The sequence below is a fragment of the Ochotona princeps genome, chromosome 19 (assembly GCF_030435755.1).
Source record: "Ochotona princeps isolate mOchPri1 chromosome 19, mOchPri1.hap1, whole genome shotgun sequence".
NCBI lineage: Eukaryota > Metazoa > Chordata > Mammalia > Lagomorpha > Ochotonidae > Ochotona > Ochotona princeps.
Window position 1 is genome coordinate 39,870,577 of NC_080850.1, and position 19,514 is coordinate 39,890,090.

Here is a 19,514-nt window from a genome sequence, read left to right on the forward strand (position 1 = left end):
CTATGTTTATTATTTGTTTCTATCTACAATTCTAATAATATAGTATTTGCTATTAAAATGTGATATATTCAATGAACTTTACTTTCACTAAAAATCAAAACCTGTAAAATAACCTTAAAGATAGCTCTCGGGTACAGAAAGCTGTCAGTATTACAACTACTCTTTGGATGTTACAGGGGTGGGGGCTGGGATGCAATCCCGAAGTTGGATTGATTGGGTTCAATTTAAAGACTGGTCTCACTTTACATTAATGAACACAAATCTCACAAGGCTCCTCAACACTGCCCTGAAATAAAAATACTATCATGTATTTCGCCTAGTAAATTGCCTTTCTCCTCTTTGGGATAGCTGTTTCCCTCGACTTTGACCTCAAATACAATTTCCCACTAAGTCTCTTCAAGTGTCTTCCCTTCTCCCCAACCCTCGCCACACAGGACAATCTCATTAATAATTTACTGAAAAAAATAGAAGCCGCCAGATGGCAGCCAATATATAACCTCTGTTGCCATCGACACTGCTAATTTATTTCCTAACAGGTATTTCTCCTTTTATCCCTTGTTAACTGCAACGCAGCTCTATTATAGAGCAGTGGCATGTTTAAAGGAGCTTGACCTTGTTAGAGTTGGCACAACGGGTGCCATTCTCAGCTACAGACATTATCTTAGGCATGGGCATATGTCATGGTGGAGATTCCTGGAATTTGAAGACCAGAAGAGTGCTGGTGCAATGGCACAACTGGATAATCCTCCACCTCCAAGCATTGGCATACTACATGGGTGTTTGTTCATGTCCTGGCTGCTCCACTTCCCATCCAACTTCCTGCTTGTGGCCTGGGAAAGCAGTGGAGGACGGCCCAAAGACTTGGGACCCTGTACCCACGTGGGAGACCTGGAAGAAGCTCCTGGCTCCTGGCTTGAAATCAGCTCATCTCTGGGTGTTGCGGCCATTTGGGGACTGAATATCCCTCTGTCTCTCCTCTCTGTAAATCTGCCTTTCCAATAAAATTAATCTTTAATACACAAAGAGAAGCCTGTTTCTTTTCATCAGAATGTGGATTTGACTGCATGTAACGTTTGTAATTTCTGCAGGTGTCCAGTAGAATCTAAATAGATGACCCATGAATGAGTATGGTAGAGCCAAGGATGGTTAGCACTTGTTATCTTGGGGGCCATTTTGAGCCTCTGAGTCAGTCAGCCCTGGAGCTGCCCTGCCTTTGGACATGGTGTTCCTGACAGGTTGGGTTTCCATGACTTATAAGACAATCCCTACTGAACAAATGGAGAAAGTACCTCTTGGCTTTCAGTATTGTCACCTTTACCTGCCCCATAGCCCTGTCTGCCATCATTTCTGCACCCTTCCACCCAATCAACAGCTGTGTTTTCCACTCACTGTGTTGGGAAGATTTTACTTAGTACACAATCAAGTCACAGTAATCCACACGAATCAAAGCCATTTGCTGAGCCCTTCCTGGCCTTTCCAGCAAACACCTTCCCACTTCTTCACTTTTTCCAAACTCTGCTCGTTCACTCTCCAACTGGCTACAATGGCCGGTGCTGAGCCGATATGAAGCCAGGAGCTTCTTCCATGTCTCCCACATGGGTGCAGGGTCCCAAGGCTTTGGGTCATCTTCGACTGCTTTCCCAGGCCACAAGTGGGGAGCTGGATGGGAAGTAGAACAGCCAAGACATGAACCAGTGCCCATACAGGATCCTGGCTCATGCATGGCAAGGATTTAGTCACTAGGCTATAGCTACAGGACCAACAAAAATTTTTAAAGTTTCTATTTCCTTCACCATCAACCCAATGCATAGCTAAATTCAATTATGAAAATCACCTTAAGTAATATGAAGGTTTTTTTCACTGAGTTATTGCCTTTCACTTTCTGTTCACCACAACCTATACACATACAATACCAAGGAAGAGGGCAGCCGAGGTTTCCAGTGTCAATCAATAACACATCTTGCCAAACCTTAGACTTAATATAAAAACAAAGGCACCCCTTGAAAAAGGCTTTCTAAGCTGCCTTGTGTTAGCATTGCAAATCATGAAAATCCCAGCAACAAATAACAGGGGCAAACACTTTACAAACTACCTATCCTTCCTATGGAATGGGCAGAAACCCTAATACCTGAAGTGTCTTTAAGTTATGGAATTGGTTCAGTCTCATTTCAATGTTACAACTAAAGCCAATAACCATATCCTCATCTCTCATCTTTACCCCATTCCACACGAAACAGACTTGTACATTTAGTAACGCTTCTGCCTTCGACAGGCTACATCCAGCTATTTCTAGATTCACGTACATCTTAAAATAGACCTTCAAGAGGCCCTAATTTAGTAGCACAGTTAGCCCTTTGTTAGTCTGCCGGGTCGGCCAGGAGGTACCACACATTAGGTGCTATGAACAGCAGTCCCTGGGGGTTACAAGGCAGTGATCTAGATTTTGGGGCAGGCATGATTCCTTCTGAGGCTGGAAGGAGGGGTGTATTTGTCTCTCCCTTAGCTCATGATGTTTGTTCTTTTCCTGGGTGTTCCTTCATTTGTGGAAGCACCCCCTGGTCTCTGCATCGTATGCATTTGGAGAACACCTGTGACCAGATTCCTACCTCTTTGCGAAGTTCAACAGAATGGCCCCATGAAGACATGAACTCTAATCCCTGGATTCAGAGTCCAGCGCCAGACTGTATTTAGAGCCTTCTCTACTGCTATATGACTCATCCTGTGCACATCTGATAAGGCCTCTTATCCAAATCAAGTCATGTCCCGAGATACCGGGAGTCAGCATCTCAACACATGCATGGGGAGGGGAGGGACACACACTTCAAGCTATAGCACCGCCAAATGATTTGGAGGCAAAACCCTGAATAACAAACTCACTTGCAAGCTCTAAGTAAAAAGTAGAAATATCTATCAAAAATAGGTCAATCAGTAACAGAAATATAAAGCTAAAAGTCTAGATACTTGGATTTTTAAAATTCTCTAAACCTCCAAAAAAAGTTCCCTAGGCCTTGCAAATAGGTAAGAATAGCAGGGAGAGGCCTGGACATTGGGTTTAATGGTTGAGAGCCTAATTAGCATATCTGCACTCTTTAGTAGAGTGACTGCATTCAATTTTCAGCTCTGGCTCCTGACTCCAGCTTCCAGCTAACTCAGGCCTTACATGGCAGCCCTGATGGGTCTAGTAACTGGGTTTCTAATGCCCACATGGGAAACTGGATTGAGTTTCCAGTCCCCAGCTTAGGCCTGGCCCAACCCTGGCTGTTATGGGTATTTGGTAAATGAACAAGCAGATGGGCACTCTGGCTGTCTCTATTTCTGCCTCTCAAACCAATCAACCCATGAATCATGCACTCAACCAGTCAAGACAGAAATCAAACGTGGCAGAAAGCGAGGCAACAAATCGTTGAAATTGGCCAATGCTTGGATATAATAAAGAAAAAACAACAGCATATTCTGAGAAGTTAAAACCAACATGATATTGGACTGAAAGCAATTAAATAACAACACAGCTATTGCTATTGCCAGCTGTCATAGAAACAGCTCTCAATCCACAAACTCAAGAAGGTAAGAAATATACATTCTGATTTTACCGCCCTTTCTGAGCTCTGCGTCATACAGCTCACAGGCTCCCCCTGCTGGGCGGACACGCACGGTGGTCTCACCACTCTCCAGCTCGAAGAAAACCCAGTTCCACTGCCTTGGGATTTGTCTCCTGCTCTCCACACTTCCTGTTAGTCTCTTTCAAAGGTTCAAATTTTAGGAAGCAAACAATCAGCCAACTGCCGGCCAAGTCTCCCGAGGTTAAGAGAGACAGAGTCCCCTACTGTCTGAGGCCACTGTTCCCAGATGAATTTTAAAGCCGGAAGTAATTGTTCCTACCAGACCAGAATCTCTGATGGCTACTTGAGTGATGGAAACAAAGAATTCTGAGATGGGGAATGGGTTGAGAGGTAGAACACACACACATGAACACACACATACTCCAAGTCTCAGGGTGACCTAGCTCTGGGTGTTACCATGGAAATACGGAACCAAGACTTAGCAAGGAACTTTTGCCGTAGGTTTTCTCAGGTCCCAGGACCTCCTCCTTGGCCTGCAGCTCCTCTGTGAAGGAGGAGGCTAAGGGAGTCACACCACTACGCTACAGCTAAAACAGCGAAGCTCTCGGGGCTGGCCTCCCTCTAAGAGCTTTGACAAGAACTTCCTGGTAGAACTGTGTGTTGCAGGCCTTGACATCTGTTTATCACACCCACAGCTGACACCTTGAGTTCAGTTGAGACCTTCTTAAGGAACTTAAAAGCCCTGCTGGAACAAATTCATTCTACCTCTACACTCAGGCTGATCAGAGTCCACCTTTGCCATCCCAAAGGAAATTCTTTTCCCCCTATTACAAAGGAAGGCTATACATGTTATGGACCAACCTGGGGCCCCTACATGAGCTGATCAGACCCTGCAACACTGCTCATTCCCTGACACTGAACTTTAAGATCCACTGCCTTCCTCTCTCCGGGAGTCTGGGAATCGAGCATTAGCTGCTTGACTTCTTGCTTTGTGCTCTGCATTAAAACAAACAAACAAACAACAATACCTGCTTTTTGTTACTGCCCTGATGTGAGCGACTGGCTTCCCGAGTGAGTGCATTCAGTTTTGGGGGGCTCTCTAGCAACCTTTCCAACCAGTTTTGGGGATGTGTTATAACAAAAACATTGAAGGGTACATATTGGAAGGTGACCAGGACAGTGAATGCCAGGGCCTGTACTTTTTTGCTTGTTTGCTTGACTTGGGCCACAAGCACAGATGCAAGGATGAGACCTTGAAGCAAGAAGTAGATGGGGTGCGACAAGGACAGGTGTGGAATTTATGCAAGTCTTGGTACCTGAAATAAACATCAAGACAGCACAGTGGCTACCTTGCTGTTTCAGGTATGAATTTCTCACGTCTTATCAACTCCCTAGAGGGGGAGAATTAGGCACTGATCCCCTATACCACAGTATATTCTTTCTAGATTTTTTTTTCTGTAAGCACCCGCATACCACACCCTGTGTGAACCGTCATTCTCAGCAGATGCCTGTCTGGTGGTCCCCCAGCTATGGCACGCAGGTCTGCGCTTGGCTCAGTCAACAGATGCTCACAGCCATCTCTTACAATACGAGCGAGCAGCCTGCACCTTTCTCCCAACATGCCTTGATGAGAAAGGCCTATGAATTGATGCGCTGACTTTCCAATAAAAAAAATTTTTAACGATATAATTTTGGATGCCCAGCATCCCATATGGAAGTACCTGGGTTTGGCTTCCAGCTCTGCTGCTGATTTCAGCTCCCTGCTAAGTGTATCCTGTGAGGCAATGGGCGACGGCCCAAGCAAGTGATCCCCTGCCATGCACAGAAGCCTGGATTAGGCCTCAGGTTTTGGCCTGGTTTAGTGTCAACTGCTGTAGGTACTAGGAATGTGAACCGAGAGAGAGAGAGAGAGAGAGAGAGAGAACATTTGCTGGTTCATTCCTGAAATGGCTACCACAGCCAGGGTTTAGCCAGGCTGAAAACAGTAGCAGGGACTTCACCCTGGTCGCCCCCATCGGTGCAGAGACTCAAGCACTTGGGCCATCTTCTGCTGCCTTTCTAGGCCATTAGCTGGGGGCTGGACTGGAAGTAGAACAGCCAGGACTCAAACCGGCCGCCATACGCTGGCACTGCAGTAAGCCACATTACCTCTGGCACCACAATGTTAACCTCCTGAAGCACACATTTTAAAAAATAAACTTTTTCAAGGCCAGAGGCATGGCAGAGTAGATTAAGTCTCTGCCTGTGGTGTCTGCATCCCATAAGGGCACTGGTTTGAGTCTCGCCGACTCCAATTCTAGTCCCGCTCCTTGCTCATGTGCCAGGGAAGACAGTGAAGGATGGCTTGGGTACTTTGACCCTTCACCCATGTGGGAGACCTAGAGGAAGCTCCTGGCTCCTGGATTCAGATAAACCCAGCGCTGGCCATTGTGGCCATTTGGGGAATGAACTAGTGCAAGGAAGATCTCTCTGTGGGTCTCCTTCTCTCCCTGTAAATCTGCCTTTCAAATAAAAATAAGTAAATCTAAATTTTTAAAAAAATTTTCCATGAAATATGTATATATATTTATATATGTATAGTATATGTATTTGAAAGGCAGAGTGGCACGGTGATATGAGCTGTAATCTGCACACCTGTACCCTTGCCCCCTATTTTGAAAGCCTCTGCGACACTGCTGTCACTCTACAGACCCACTAAGTAAGCGCTAAAGATTACACAATTTCAAATGTCAATATTCCCAGGGCTAATGAATAAAATTGTACATAAAATACATGCTTGGGACAAGACTGTGGTGGAGCAGGCTAAGCCACCACTTGTGATGCCTGTATTCCACATCAGAGGGCCAATCAGTGTGCTCCTACTGCTTCCTGGGAGACCGTGGGTAACGATTCCAATGCCTGGGTGCTGCCACTCATGTGGGACATCCAGAAGCCATACTGGGCTCCTGGCTCTTGCCCGGCCCACTTACAGCTGAAAATCAATAAATATTAAAGAAATACATACAACGCATTTGAAAGCTTCTCCGTGAAGTCCTAGAGATTGAAATGAAGGTAGGTAGAAAATGGTATTTATAATAAATGCATTTAAGAGGCTAGCATAATAGCAAAGAGTCTCAAAATTGAAACTATGTAAATAAGAACATCCAAGTGACAGAAAACCCTGAGCCTCCATGCAGCTTCCCGTAGGTAATGACTTCATACTAACATCAAAGCAGTCAAGGATAAGGTAGTTGGGTGGACCATAGATCATACAATCATCTAGAATGTGGAATCAATCTGGAGTTCATCCTGCTTTGTTTCTTAGTCCTTACACTTAATCCCCAAATCCAATTCACGCATGCTTCTTGCCTCTGTCTTCCATCACTCATTAAACACATTGTCATTTTTAACCCAGAACTGTCTTCCATCACTCAAGTCAGAATTTTACAGCTGTCCCCATAATGATATGCCCCACTCCAGTCTCTCCAACCTGCCCTTCTGATGGTTTTCGCTCAGACTTTTCTCTCTTGAATGCAAAATGGAATATATCTCATTTAGGGCTTTCAATAGCTCCCCATTCCCTACAGATCAACTCAAATGTTACTATAGAAACACCATGGGATGTGACAACAGATGGATGAGAAATTATGAGAACACCTAAACTTAGAGAAGAAAATAAAAAAGCTTTTCAGAGGAAATGAACTCTAAATGAAGAGTTGCAAAGAAATGTCTTTTGAGTGTTTGGGGACAGTGAGAAAGGAGACAATAATGAAGCAGAGAAATTCCAGGCAGTAAAAGCAAAGTGTGCATTAATTCAAACTGAGTGGATGGAAGAAAGCTTATGTTTTTGGATGAGAGAAAGCATACAGTATATTCAAGGAAGTGGACGTGACAGAATAGTGGTCCATAGAGGATGGTGGAAGGCAGAGCTGAAGAAGTTAAGTGGTGAGAGCATAAAAGGCACTGTAAGATCTCTCATAAGGAATAAAGATTTGACCTTGACAAACCTTGAAGGGGCTAGCCTAGGATTTTTTTAGTTGAGCTCACTGTTGTAAATGTAGTGATGTGGAGTCATTTAATAAGGAGCATATTAAGGTAAATTCAGGGGAGGCTGCCACATTTGGTGGCCTGGATAAGAGAAATGATGGCAAATAAAGAAAAATAAAAGATGGATTCAGGAGTTCATTGTGGATACATCATTTAGGACCCAGAGCACAGATAGCCACAGATATCTGACATGAACTATGCAATTTTCTACTTATGCTGGGGGCACTGACCTAGTTAGTGTGGAGGAAGAATCATGCTTGGGATAGGAGGCTGACAGGTTGGCTTTCTTGGCAATAGAGCATGAGGTAATTCAGAGAAACTAAACAGAGCTGATTAGTAGGTAGCTAGATGTAGTCAAAAGGCCAGAAATCAGCAGGTGCATGCCCTAAAGCCAAGTCACCCAGGGAAAGTATACATAAAGAAATTCACATCTGTAACACGGGACACTCCATGTCCAAGGAACCACCCAAGTTAAACATGAGAGTATTTGGTGAGATGTCTGACTTACAGGAGGAGCTCAGCATATGTCTGCTAATGAACACATGAAGAACTGAATGGAAGCATTTGCCTAACTAATTGCTGGGGCTTCCCTATGTTTTGCACTCCAAAGGCTCAGGGATTGGAAGTTTGGTCCTCAGTGCAGTGGTACAGAGGTTGCAGAAGATCATGAGGGCTCCAGATCACGAATGGACTGATGTGGCTTTGAGGGAGGGGGTCAGGTCTTATAAGAGTAGATGATTTCCCTGACCACGGGTTGCAATAATTCTACCTGGTAGCTCCTCTGAATGTCCCTTAGACAACACCTCTTGCTTCCCTCACACACACACTCTTGTCATTGTGCTGTCACCTGTCATGAGCCTTCACCAAAGCCACATAGGTCCTGGCAACACGAACTTGAAAATCTGCAGAACTGTGAGCTAAATAGACCATTCCATATGAAACAGCCCATTGTAAAAACACAAAGACAGGACAACTGGCTTACTATTCTACTGATAGGGGCAAAACACTGAAGTTTAGTTTGCCACCTCAGAGAAAATCTTGGGAAGAAAACTCAGGGTAAGCCCACCCAAATGCACCTGTGCGTATCAGCAGAACTATGACTGCGAAGGGATGAGGCCTTTTGTGTTTTCTTGAGGATTACAATTATTAACATGCAGTCAGCTATTTAAAACTGACCTCTGTTTGATCTTGACATTTACAAGCAAAAGGAAGTCTTCAGTTGTGTAACAGGCCAGCAGTCCACACATCCCGCCTGCAACTATAACAACAGAAGCTGACTTGTCCTTGTGCCTGATCCTATTCAAAACAACACATCCCTTCGCCAGCTTGGAGTTTTTCCCTTACATTCTCTGAGACTCCCGATTTATGTCCAACAAGCCTGTAATGCAGTGAAGACTAACATCTGTTTAGATGAGAGGTTGTCAGTTTTTATATTATATTAAAGAGGGAAGTCTTCTGCTATAAAATCCATCAGAAACCTGGCTAACCAAGTTGTTGAATGAGGTTTCTGATTACTAGGCTTTGTGGTGATAAGAAAATCCACTTCAGGTCAAACAGAGTGCTTGTGACTTTATGACATTCAACTTCAAAACAGACTGGAAAACAAAAACTCATTCACAAAATCTCATGATTTCAGATTTGGCATATCAAGCATAATTTTGGAGCATTTGCAGAAATGAATACTCCTACCAAGGGCACATTACTTATTGCAAATCAACTTGACATCAAGGGACCCACTGTTGCATTTAAACAATGAAAAAGAACCAGAACATTTCTGAGCAATCTCAGTATGCATCAAACCACGTGCTCAGTTCATATTTCCAATATCAAAAATTTCGTTGGAGGTCAGTGTCCTTTCTATTCCCAAACTGAAAAAAAATACAGACCAAATATGAAGAGGTACAAAGAAGAAAACATTAGGAGTTAATTTTATAGTTCTAGATGTAAAGTCATGACTAATTTCTTGGTTATTACACTCACACATAATAGTTCTTTGAGCCCGTGTCTGTTTGTTGTTCAAACCTTATTATACAGAAATGTGCCTAGTGAACTGAGAATAAAAATATTAGCTAAATTACTAAAACTTTCAAAAGAAAGTCAACTGTCAGAACCCTTCCTTTTTGGTGACTGATCTGTTTTCTGCAACCCCATCAGCTGCTTTTTCAGCCCTGTCTCATGGCAGATGGCTCTCTGCTGTGGGCTTATGGCCAAACAGTCCTACAAGTTCACATCTTTGGAAATTTCATTTTGAAGGGAAAACCTGAGTTCCAGGAACCTTGGGCTAGCATGGCAGTAACACCTTAACTGTTGTTTACCACTGATCACACACACACACACCCCACAGAATGTGTAACTACCACTTCATTCAAGCCTCAGGAACTCGACTTTCCTAGGGGATTTAAGACCCAGCCTAGTCCTGGCAACACTCCAGCATGGCCCAGCCAAGGACTTAATGCCACATAAGGTTTCCATTCAGAGCTCTACATGTTTTCAATGCTCATCTGTTTGTTGTCTACATCTGCCCACTAGAACCTCAGTTAACCTTATTTGCTGTGGTATCCCCATTTCTGAGAGCAGCGCCTGTCAGAGCACATTCTTGGTAAAACCCAGTTAAATGAAGGATTCTTCGCTTGGCTCGGAACTCTTGAGTTCTTGGAATATTTTTGAGTGGATCTAAGGAAGCAGAGGGATTGCCATCTTCCAGAACTAGATTACTCCTTTCTTCCTCTTTCTCTCAGATTCCTTTCAACTTGGATGTTCATTCTGACAACATACACTTTCTTTTAAAATTCAACTTCTTTGAAAGAGTTGTACACAGACACAGATACACACACACAGGTCTTTCTCTTACATACTGGTTCACTCCCCTTCATGGCCCCAGTGGCCAGGGTTGGACCAAGCTTAAGCCGACAGTCTGAAACTCTATCTGGGTCTCCACTTGGATGGTAGGGATCCAAGAAGCTGGGCCACCTTGTGCTACTTTTACAGGCCCACTAGCAGGGAAATGGATGGTAAGTGGAACAGCCGGACCAAACTGTCCTTCATGTAGGATGCCGGCATCACAAGTGGTGGCTCAACCAGCTTTGCCACAATGCTGGTTCCATTCTTTCTTCAAATAAAGATCACAGATACTGCATCCCCACCTTTTACATGCTGCATGAGTCCCACCACATGACTTCAGTGGGGAGAGGGAATCCTAGAATGTAACCCTGTCATTTTCTACTAAGATAGAACTTTTGATATGTCCTGTGCAAAATGGAGCACAAAGCTCTCATAATAAAATGAGTTTCTTAGTCACCATTCCTATACCTTTTCGATGTTAAAAAGGAGCATTGAGTTTCTATTGTGTCTTTTTAGGGCATTGGAAATATGCAAAAATTTTGGAGAACTGAGAAATTAAATGAAGGCAACCTCATTTCAGTTTGAGATATCCACTGAAACATCCCGTATTGGTCTCTTTGTATAGGAAATTCAAAAATCCACATAAATATCTTCCCAGGCACACACCAGATGCTGGGGCTTCTAAGTAACAGTAAATCTGATAGACCTTGTGACTCCAAGTGTAAACCAATACTTTATCAAGGGTATCAAAACCATTCATTGGTGAAAGAATCGTCTCTTAGATGGTATTAGAAAAACTAGTTACCCACATACAGAGGAGCACAGCGTCAAAAGGACAAAGTGCTGCACACAACACATAAGGTCAAAGGGTTGGATAACACAGGCAGAGACTGGTATCTGATGATCTCTATATCTATATGTTTGAAAGATAATCTCTTTCCATTTGACAATCAATATATCGATCCCTCCACCCTCATAAGACAATTCCCATCCTGCTAGGAGTTAGCAATGTGCCAAGCTAAATATCACTATTTCTCAACCCTTATGCAGACAGAATTCATTAACAGAGCTTTTCAAGAAAGTTCTTGACAGGGCTGCCCAGTCTTGTCCTGCACTTGCCCTTCTTGCCTTACACTGGCTGCAATGTGAGCTGACATGGCTGCAGCTATAGGAGCATCTTGGATCTTAGGGATGGAAGCCAGACACAAAATTAGGCCTCAGTGGTGGTGCAGCCATGGCACCTGTGCTGGAATATCTGTGCCCGGGCTCACTCAGCTTCCCACCTCCTGACTCTGGTGTCACATCATGAAATCACTTTCCCAGTTAGTGTCTTTGAACACTTACTATGTAACTAGTATTTTGCCAGATATGGCACAAAGATGGCATCTAAAATGAACTCTGACTGTATAGTTGTTACTGGATTTATTTCCTTGGTGGAGAAATGATCTCAGACTCCCCTCTCTACCGCCAAAGAAAGCCTTGCAATGACCAGATGCCAGGGCTTCCTACTAAGCTCCTAGCCTGGGCAAAATCAAAAAGGAGCACAGACAGAAACCCTAAGGGATGTAGAACAGTAATATCAAGTCAAAGGGCTCAAATCCCTCTACCAAATGAAGAGCTGAGAAGGAGTAGCAGACAAAGCTTGGGGATGAAAAAGTCAGCCGAGGGAGGACAAGGGTGGTGGAAGGAGGTAGGGGCGATAAATACAGACATCCATATTGATGGTATATACAAGGGTATACACTATATGTATATTTAAAATTCCGTGAAAATGGAGCTCAAGCTAACACACATACTCCATGAGCATTTGAACTCCTTTGTGAGTATGAGAGGCAGACTTCTGCTGCTGGTGGGGGCTGTGATTAACTTATAGGGCTCAAGTCATGCAGAGAATCATGTAGTAGGAATGACCCCCACAAGCAGCAGTGGAAATTCATTGGCATTTTTAGTGAACCTATGGTACTGTCCTGGTCTGTCTGGGCTGTTACAGCAAGATACCATGGAATTGGGTAGCTTACAAAACATAGAAACATGTTTCTTACAGTTCCACAGGTGAGAAATTCAAGACAGAGTCACCAACATTTAGTGCCTGGTGAGAGCCACTTCCTGGGTCATACCTGGTAGCTTTACCCACATACGGCCTCTTGCATTAGGCACCTTCAAAAAGCTCATGTGAAAATGCAATTCGATGCATAGAATGTTGGAAATCCCTGTGTCGTGTTTTCAGGATATATTTTCCATGAATGCTTTTGAAAACCCCTCAGATACACAGATGTGAATTATCTTACACCACAATAAACATCTTTTAATTTTGTTTTCCACCAGTTTTTTTGAAGTCCCCACTTGCAAGGACTCCGATTTCAAACATGACAGCTCCACCCTCTTAATTTAATAACCTCTTGAGGATGTATTATTCTCATCCCCATAGGGGTTAGGCTTCAACAGATGAACTTAGGGAAGACACAGACATTCAGACCACAGCATGTGCTAAGAGGAAAATCACCTATTTCATTTCATCTTCAAATAACCCTACAAAACTATCACAGTACCCCCCTCCTGGATAAAACAATGCAAGTGAACTGTGTGATATCACAAAGCTAGCCGGGCAAGAGCAAAGCCTCACTTCACCCTGGCGGATGCCTGCAGCTGGGTCCCAGAAGCCCCCAATGAAAGGACAGACCCAGGTTAGGCCCAGTACCAGCACCAGGACTGATGGATCCATGCTTTGTGGGGAATCTGTGGATTTTCTCGGAACCTTAAAACAGCATACAAACTGTCAGATCTATTTGCATCTGTAGTCACAGAAAGCAGCCTGCCAGAGGTACCCCAGAATGCACTCCTGGTATCCCAGAATGCTCTCCTGGTACTCCTGAATGCACTCCTGGTACCACTGAATGCACTCTTGGTACCCCTGAATGCACTGGTGACAGGAGCCAGCTCACACAATTGCTTTCTGTGAGTTCCGTAGAAACCTCTCTACTCATCCTTAGCCTGTTCCTGCCCTTTTTAAATTCCTCTTCTTTCTCTTTTCCTACAATTTCCAGACATTTGTCTTTCTTCCCACAGATTATAAACCTACAGGAAAACATAATCGAGCATTCTGTTAAGTGAAACTGGGTAAAGTTCTGAGTTATCATTAAAACCCAGGTTAAAATATTAGAGTTTCATGACAATTTCCCACGCTTACCAGCTGCCTGACTGGTTATTTCTCGCAGTTCTGACCAGCACAGATTGGAAGTCTTAATCTTATATGCTCCTGATCCCATATTTCTTTTACTTTGACAACAGTGACACAGTGCAGAGAAACAAAGGATAATTGCCATCTAGAGCCCAAGAAAGAATTCCGTTTGCTTGTGACCTCACCAGCAGAAGGAACCACAATAAGCAGCTCCTTATTTCTTGCCTGTTTTTTGGGTTTGCTTTTGTTCTTATTTTCATAGTGCACCAGGGAGACTTTGCTGGAGGAGGCACTAAAATATCCTATGTGAATAAACTGAGGCTCAGAGCCAACAGCTGTTGGAGGAAGACACCAGCTCCCGGTGCTGAGACTTTCCATTCTGATCTAATTCTGTGTTCGTCCCCAAAAGGCCAGGCCGAGAGCTAAGACTTTGGTTAGCAGGGAGATTTATCCTTTCCTCACAGGCAAATCCCACCAACTGGACAAGATCATAAGTCCACACTCCTTCGTCTGGCACAGAGTTTTCCTCTCATCATTCTTCTGTTCTGTCCGCCCCATTTTAGCTCACCAGGCCAGCCCAGTACTCAACCATTGGGCTCACACTGGAAGGGACTTTAATTTTGATTCCAACTTTTGAAATTCGTGCCTTGGAATGTTTTTAAAAAGTTCGTGAAAATGCATATGCTGAAAAAGCTTGGCACGGGTTTCAAAATGAACATGTTCTAATTTCCATGAAAATTTGAAGAACCTTTATACACAATTTGAGTTACTATGAAGGCAACTAGTGTTTCAATATCTTTGTGATAAATGATAAATAAATCCCACTGAAGAAGGCTTAATGTGGGTAGTGACAAAAATATTCTCCCAAGCACATACACAGACACTACAAACAGAAATAATCTGTTTGCAGTTGCTTGGTGGCATAGCCAGATAAGGAAGACAGTGGCACCCAGTGGACAAATGTTTGACTGTTGGAGACAGGTGTTTCACGCTGAAATACTTCCATGAACATTCTTAGAAAAGGTCACTTGCTCTCCTTAACCTAGGCTCCTCTCATCCTATTTCTTAAAACATTAATTCAAATTTTGTAACAAAGGCAGGAAAACTGTTCTTACAGTTTTATCTTTTCAAGGATAAGACTACACTGAAACATTGGAGAAACTCAAAACTTTAGGGTGAAATCCTTTGAAAACAGTCTCAGTACTTGATCTATTTCAGCTGTAACGGTGGACACAGCCAAACCTAACAAAATGCTCAACTCAACTAAAAAATGTAATCTGAAAATATCCGCCATGTGCCTTTACACACCAGCCTCTCCTCCTCAAACTGACCAACACTCGACTGAGTTCACCTGGTTACATAAACTTGGAACTTCAAGAACTATACTTTAGGACAAAATCACACCCTTTGACTCAGAAACCTAATATTTTCATGCAGTTTAGTTCATCTAGAAGCCAAAGAACATGATTTTTTTTTTCTATCCAACTTTTTAAATGATTCTGCTTTCTGAGAGTCATGTGTGAGTACAGAACTCTCTTTCTCACTAAGGAGCTTCAAAAAGTTCATGGTCAAATCATAATATCTATCAATTCCATTTTTTTTTTCACCAACTTTTTTAAGCCCGTTGTAACTCTTTTTCCCCAACATCTAACCTGTATCTCACTTAGGCCAGTCACAAAGAAGCCGAACAAAACCCAGTTCCTATTTTTTATATTTAATCTTCTCAACCCTGAAAAAATAAATTCATGGAATTGTTTGTTATTATATAAAAGGATCATGCAGTTAAGATCATTAGCTAATGAGTGGCTATTTATATGGGGTAGAAATATTTCACAAACAATAGAAGCAATGGGTACTTTCAGGAATGACCTGGATCTCCCTGATTTAAATGAGGAATCATTAAAACTCATTTAACAACAAAATAAACATTGATTCCAGTGCAGCCAAAGGCCAGCAGAGGTGCTCTCTCTTTGATTTGGAGGATCTGCAATTCTTAAGCTTTTTGCTTTGAGTGGCATCTCACGTTCACCAAGACAATCTCAATTATTCATTACTCTGCTACAATGTGAGACTTGTTTTCATCTGTAGAACAAAAAATGACAAGCAGAGGCTACGGTATGAATCTGAGATGGGGAATTTCCCAAAGGACAACATACTTTCTTATTTGACTCAGAGCTTTTAGGGACTCCTTGCATTAACCCCGTTTAGTCAGTCACCTGTGAACACATCCCAACATAAGAGGTGCACTTTTTCAGTAAGTTAAAAAATAAATGGAGGTCCCCGGGTATGTCAGTGCATTGCATGTTAATTATATATCCTTCTCTGATAACATAGCAGATGTCTGCAGTTCTAATCAGATTTATGTTTTGTCCCTAAGAAATGCTGGAGATGTTTCTTTCCAGTGAAGTTCTGCAATATCACAGCTCTTATGCCACCTTATTTTTGTGTGTGTTGCAGCCTTAGCATTACAGGTCTTCCATAACAGCTCTTTTAGCACCACTGTATTGTCTCATGACCGCAAAGAATGAGGTACGCTGATAAAAGAAGAATGCACAAAGTGAAGTTAAGTTTGTTAAGAGAAAGCTCTTGGTAACTGGGAAGGAATCCAGATGGGGTTGCCAACCAAGGTCTGTGTTGAGGGGTTTTATGTATGCAAATAAAGCCAATCATGGGACTGACATGGATGTAGCCTGTCGGCATAGACACAGTTATAGGGTGCTCAATCAAGAGTCAGATGTATGAGACGTTTGGCACAGGTCATCTCTCAGGGCTCCTGGAGCACTACATCACGCATCTTCCTTTCCACAGGCCCCTGGAGTCCTTGTCAGTAACCCAAGTACCACTTGCCCTGCGTGTCTTCAAAAATTCTAATACATTTGTTACAATTAGATTATACTGTTCAAAGATACCACCTGTATTATTTTTTAAATTCTGGATCGTGTTTCAAAAATGTTGCCGATATCTTCTCACCAAAATTTCTCAATTTATGAGAGATGAACAAATCCTCTAAACATTTAGGGGTCCCTTCTGTAATTTTTCTCCACTTGTCACTCTGAATAAGCACAGACGGGGAACCCAGACATTCTACAGCCAGACCTTTGGCCCCAGGGCATTGATAACAAATAGCTGTATTGTGAATTGTTGACAAAGAGCAGTCTTACTGGTTTGGGTTTCAAAGGACCTACCTGCTGAGTGCAGTGCACACAAGCCTAAAGTGCAGGGACCTCTGTACAGGCCAGGCTGACCAACAATATGCTCTGCTTCGAGGAATTTCAAAAACCCAAGAGGGAAGACAATATTTGAAGAACCCTCTTCCAGGTAAACTTTCTTCAAATAAATCAAAGCAATCCATCCTGTAGGACTCTAATAGGCTTAATTTTATCTTTGGGCTCCTCTGTTGTTAACACAAACAAACTTTACTTACTCCGGAAATCCACTTTAAGACACCTTGCCTAACTCCAGACTTGTGTCAAATGAAAACTAAATCAGATATAAATGTTGGGGAAAAAATCCTAAAATTTAAGCTTGAAAAGTTCCACACATGTTAAAGCAAGTTCTGCTGTAACTAAAATGAATGAAACACTGTATGTGTGTGCATGTAAATGTGTGAGCGAGGGTACAGGTTAGAACACAGGTTTAGAATTTACACACTTGCCAACATTGCACTCTGAAGAACATATATTTCCAGTCCCAGTGACAGGTATTACCTGTTTGGATAAAGCTTTAGCCTTTTCTTCTGCTTCCTTTAGGCAAATCTCCAAGGACTCGAGATGGGCCAAAGCAAACGCTGTCTGTCCGACGTCCAGGGAGTCTTTCTTTAAAACAATAATCAACTATTACTTTTTGACCTGGAGAGTTTCCTGAATGTGTCTCAAACAATTTTATGGGCTTAGGATAGGCTTAATAAACGGTCCACGCCTTTTTCAAAGCACAGTAATAAAACAAAACATTCTCAAAGATTAGTCTTCTTTAATAGTTTAGGGTCTGAATGAGAAAGTAAAAATCAGATGACAATAAAGCTACCTCAGGAAATAAGAAAACTATTCCCTCTGGAATATAATTAATATGCAACTTCAAGTGGGGAAAATCAAAAGGTCACATTCCTAATGAGGTTGTTACCCAAGGCTGCCATTTTAACCTTCACCAAACATGAGCAATAGGGTCATCTGAACTTCAGAGAGGTCCTGTTTCCTCTGGTCATCACCTTCTTAACACGGAAGTAATTCAAGACAGACCCAAGGTTTCAGAATCAGCTCCTTCCCCAGCGTCTGGCTAAGTATTCCCATCAGTAGCTGTATAGACTTTGCCTCCCCAGACGATCCTTAAGTTGCTTCTCCCCCACTGAAGCTGACGAGTCTGCGGATGTGGCATGGACATCAGCGACGGCTCTACGGAGTCTGGAGCACACCCTAATGAATCTCTGGCTATCAGGACAATTAATAATCACAGAGCAGTGTGAGAATGGCAAGAGAAAAACAGCCCAGATGCAAGGCTCCAGACCTTCGCTCGGCCTTCCTGGTTGTGCCCTGTTTTCCTCTGAGTACACCTGCTGCTTCAGCTGCTTCTGATTAACCCCACCAAGGAATAACTTAGTTTCTGTCTATTTACAGGATCTGTTGCTTTGGTTTTTCCCTTTGGTGTCTCAGACCACTGCTCTGACACACGCTCGCATTGCCTGATGATTCAATAGAGCCATCTGGTGGTAACCGGAACCAGGTATTTTTAAAAAGAGCATTTATTTGATTCTATCACTGTACTGCAAACATAGCTCCTACCACAGGCCTCCAATACAGATATTACAGCATAGGATGAAGAATACAAGAATGGTGCTATGACACATACACAACCTGGCTTTGCCACATTCGGCTGCCCAATCCCTAAAAAGTTTTTTGTTAGGGATGAACTGGTTGGGCTGTTGTGATGGTGTTAAGAAGGAATTAAACCAAGCAACGCATGCTGAATCCAGAAGTTCAAGAGTGGGTCCAAAAATTCTCAAACCAGCCTTGAGAAATTGAGAAAGTCTTATCGTATTACACTTGGAGATAAATGGATACTTTTAAAATATTTTATGCACAAAGGGGTAAGTGTAAAGAGTCTAAACTGTTCCAAAAAAGGTGGGGAATCTTGATCTACATTGCCATTTTCCTGGGATAGTCTTCCCATCTGATGTTTGATCTCAAAAGGAATTCTTAAAAATCTGAATGAGTGAGCCAGTCAACCCATTTCTCCTGGCCATTTTCTCCAAACACTCAAAACTTCCCCAGCCAAGGACAACCATTCCTGGGAAAACAAAAGCACTGTTAAGGCAAAGCCAAATGAAATAGGCTACCAGAAGACCATTTTAAATAATGTGGGATGCTCAGTAGTAATAAATCCAGGAGATACAGAACTTGAGCAACCTGTCAAGAAATCCAAGTATATCTTTTGCACCCCAACTATAATCTTCTGGTTCCTACCCTACAACCTATCCTACCTGCCTTCCCAACTCCATAGCTGGAAACAACTAATACAAAGACAAGCACTTCACCCTGGCAAACTGGGAAACAAGCCTGTTAACTACTGCTGGGGTCTGTATGGTGGGTGTGGAAGACATGAAGGTGTGAAGAGAACTGTTCCATTGCAGGCAAGGCTGCAAGGAATATCCAGTTGCATGGAAAGGCCTGGCAGATGTCTTTGCATCCACCTGAAGGCATTTCCACCTCCCTGTGCAGGGACACTGGACAACCCCGCTGAGATTTTTGTAATCTATTTAGACATGTCTGCCACCGCAGAGTTGGTCTTCCACTATCAATGTGAGCTTGGAAGTTGATGTTGCTGATAACATCTTGGCAAAAGGGTCTTTTACAATTCACGCTGTCTCTGTCTCTGTCTCTACTGTCCCCATTGACCATCTCTGATCTTTAGCTCCC

At 42.9% G+C, this 19,514-nt stretch overlaps 1 protein-coding gene across 4 annotated transcripts in view; it reads right to left on the reverse strand.

The window, feature by feature from the left end:
* CCDC192 (coiled-coil domain containing 192) overlaps positions 1-19,514 on the reverse strand; it is a 222,031-nt gene that overhangs the window by 179,817 nt on the left and 22,700 nt on the right. For 3 of the 4 annotated variants that reach the window (XR_009247216.1, XR_009247215.1, XM_012927417.2), the window contains exon 3: positions 17,313-17,420. The exons of the other annotated variant lie outside the window; for it this stretch is intronic. Coding sequence is in view for 1 of the 3 variants with exons in the window: in XM_012927417.2 (XP_012782871.2) it covers positions 17,313-17,420 (108 nt within the window). In the remaining 2 variants the exon portion in view is untranslated. The remainder of the gene's footprint in view (positions 1-17,312; positions 17,421-19,514) is intronic. 4 annotated transcript variants of the gene reach the window in all.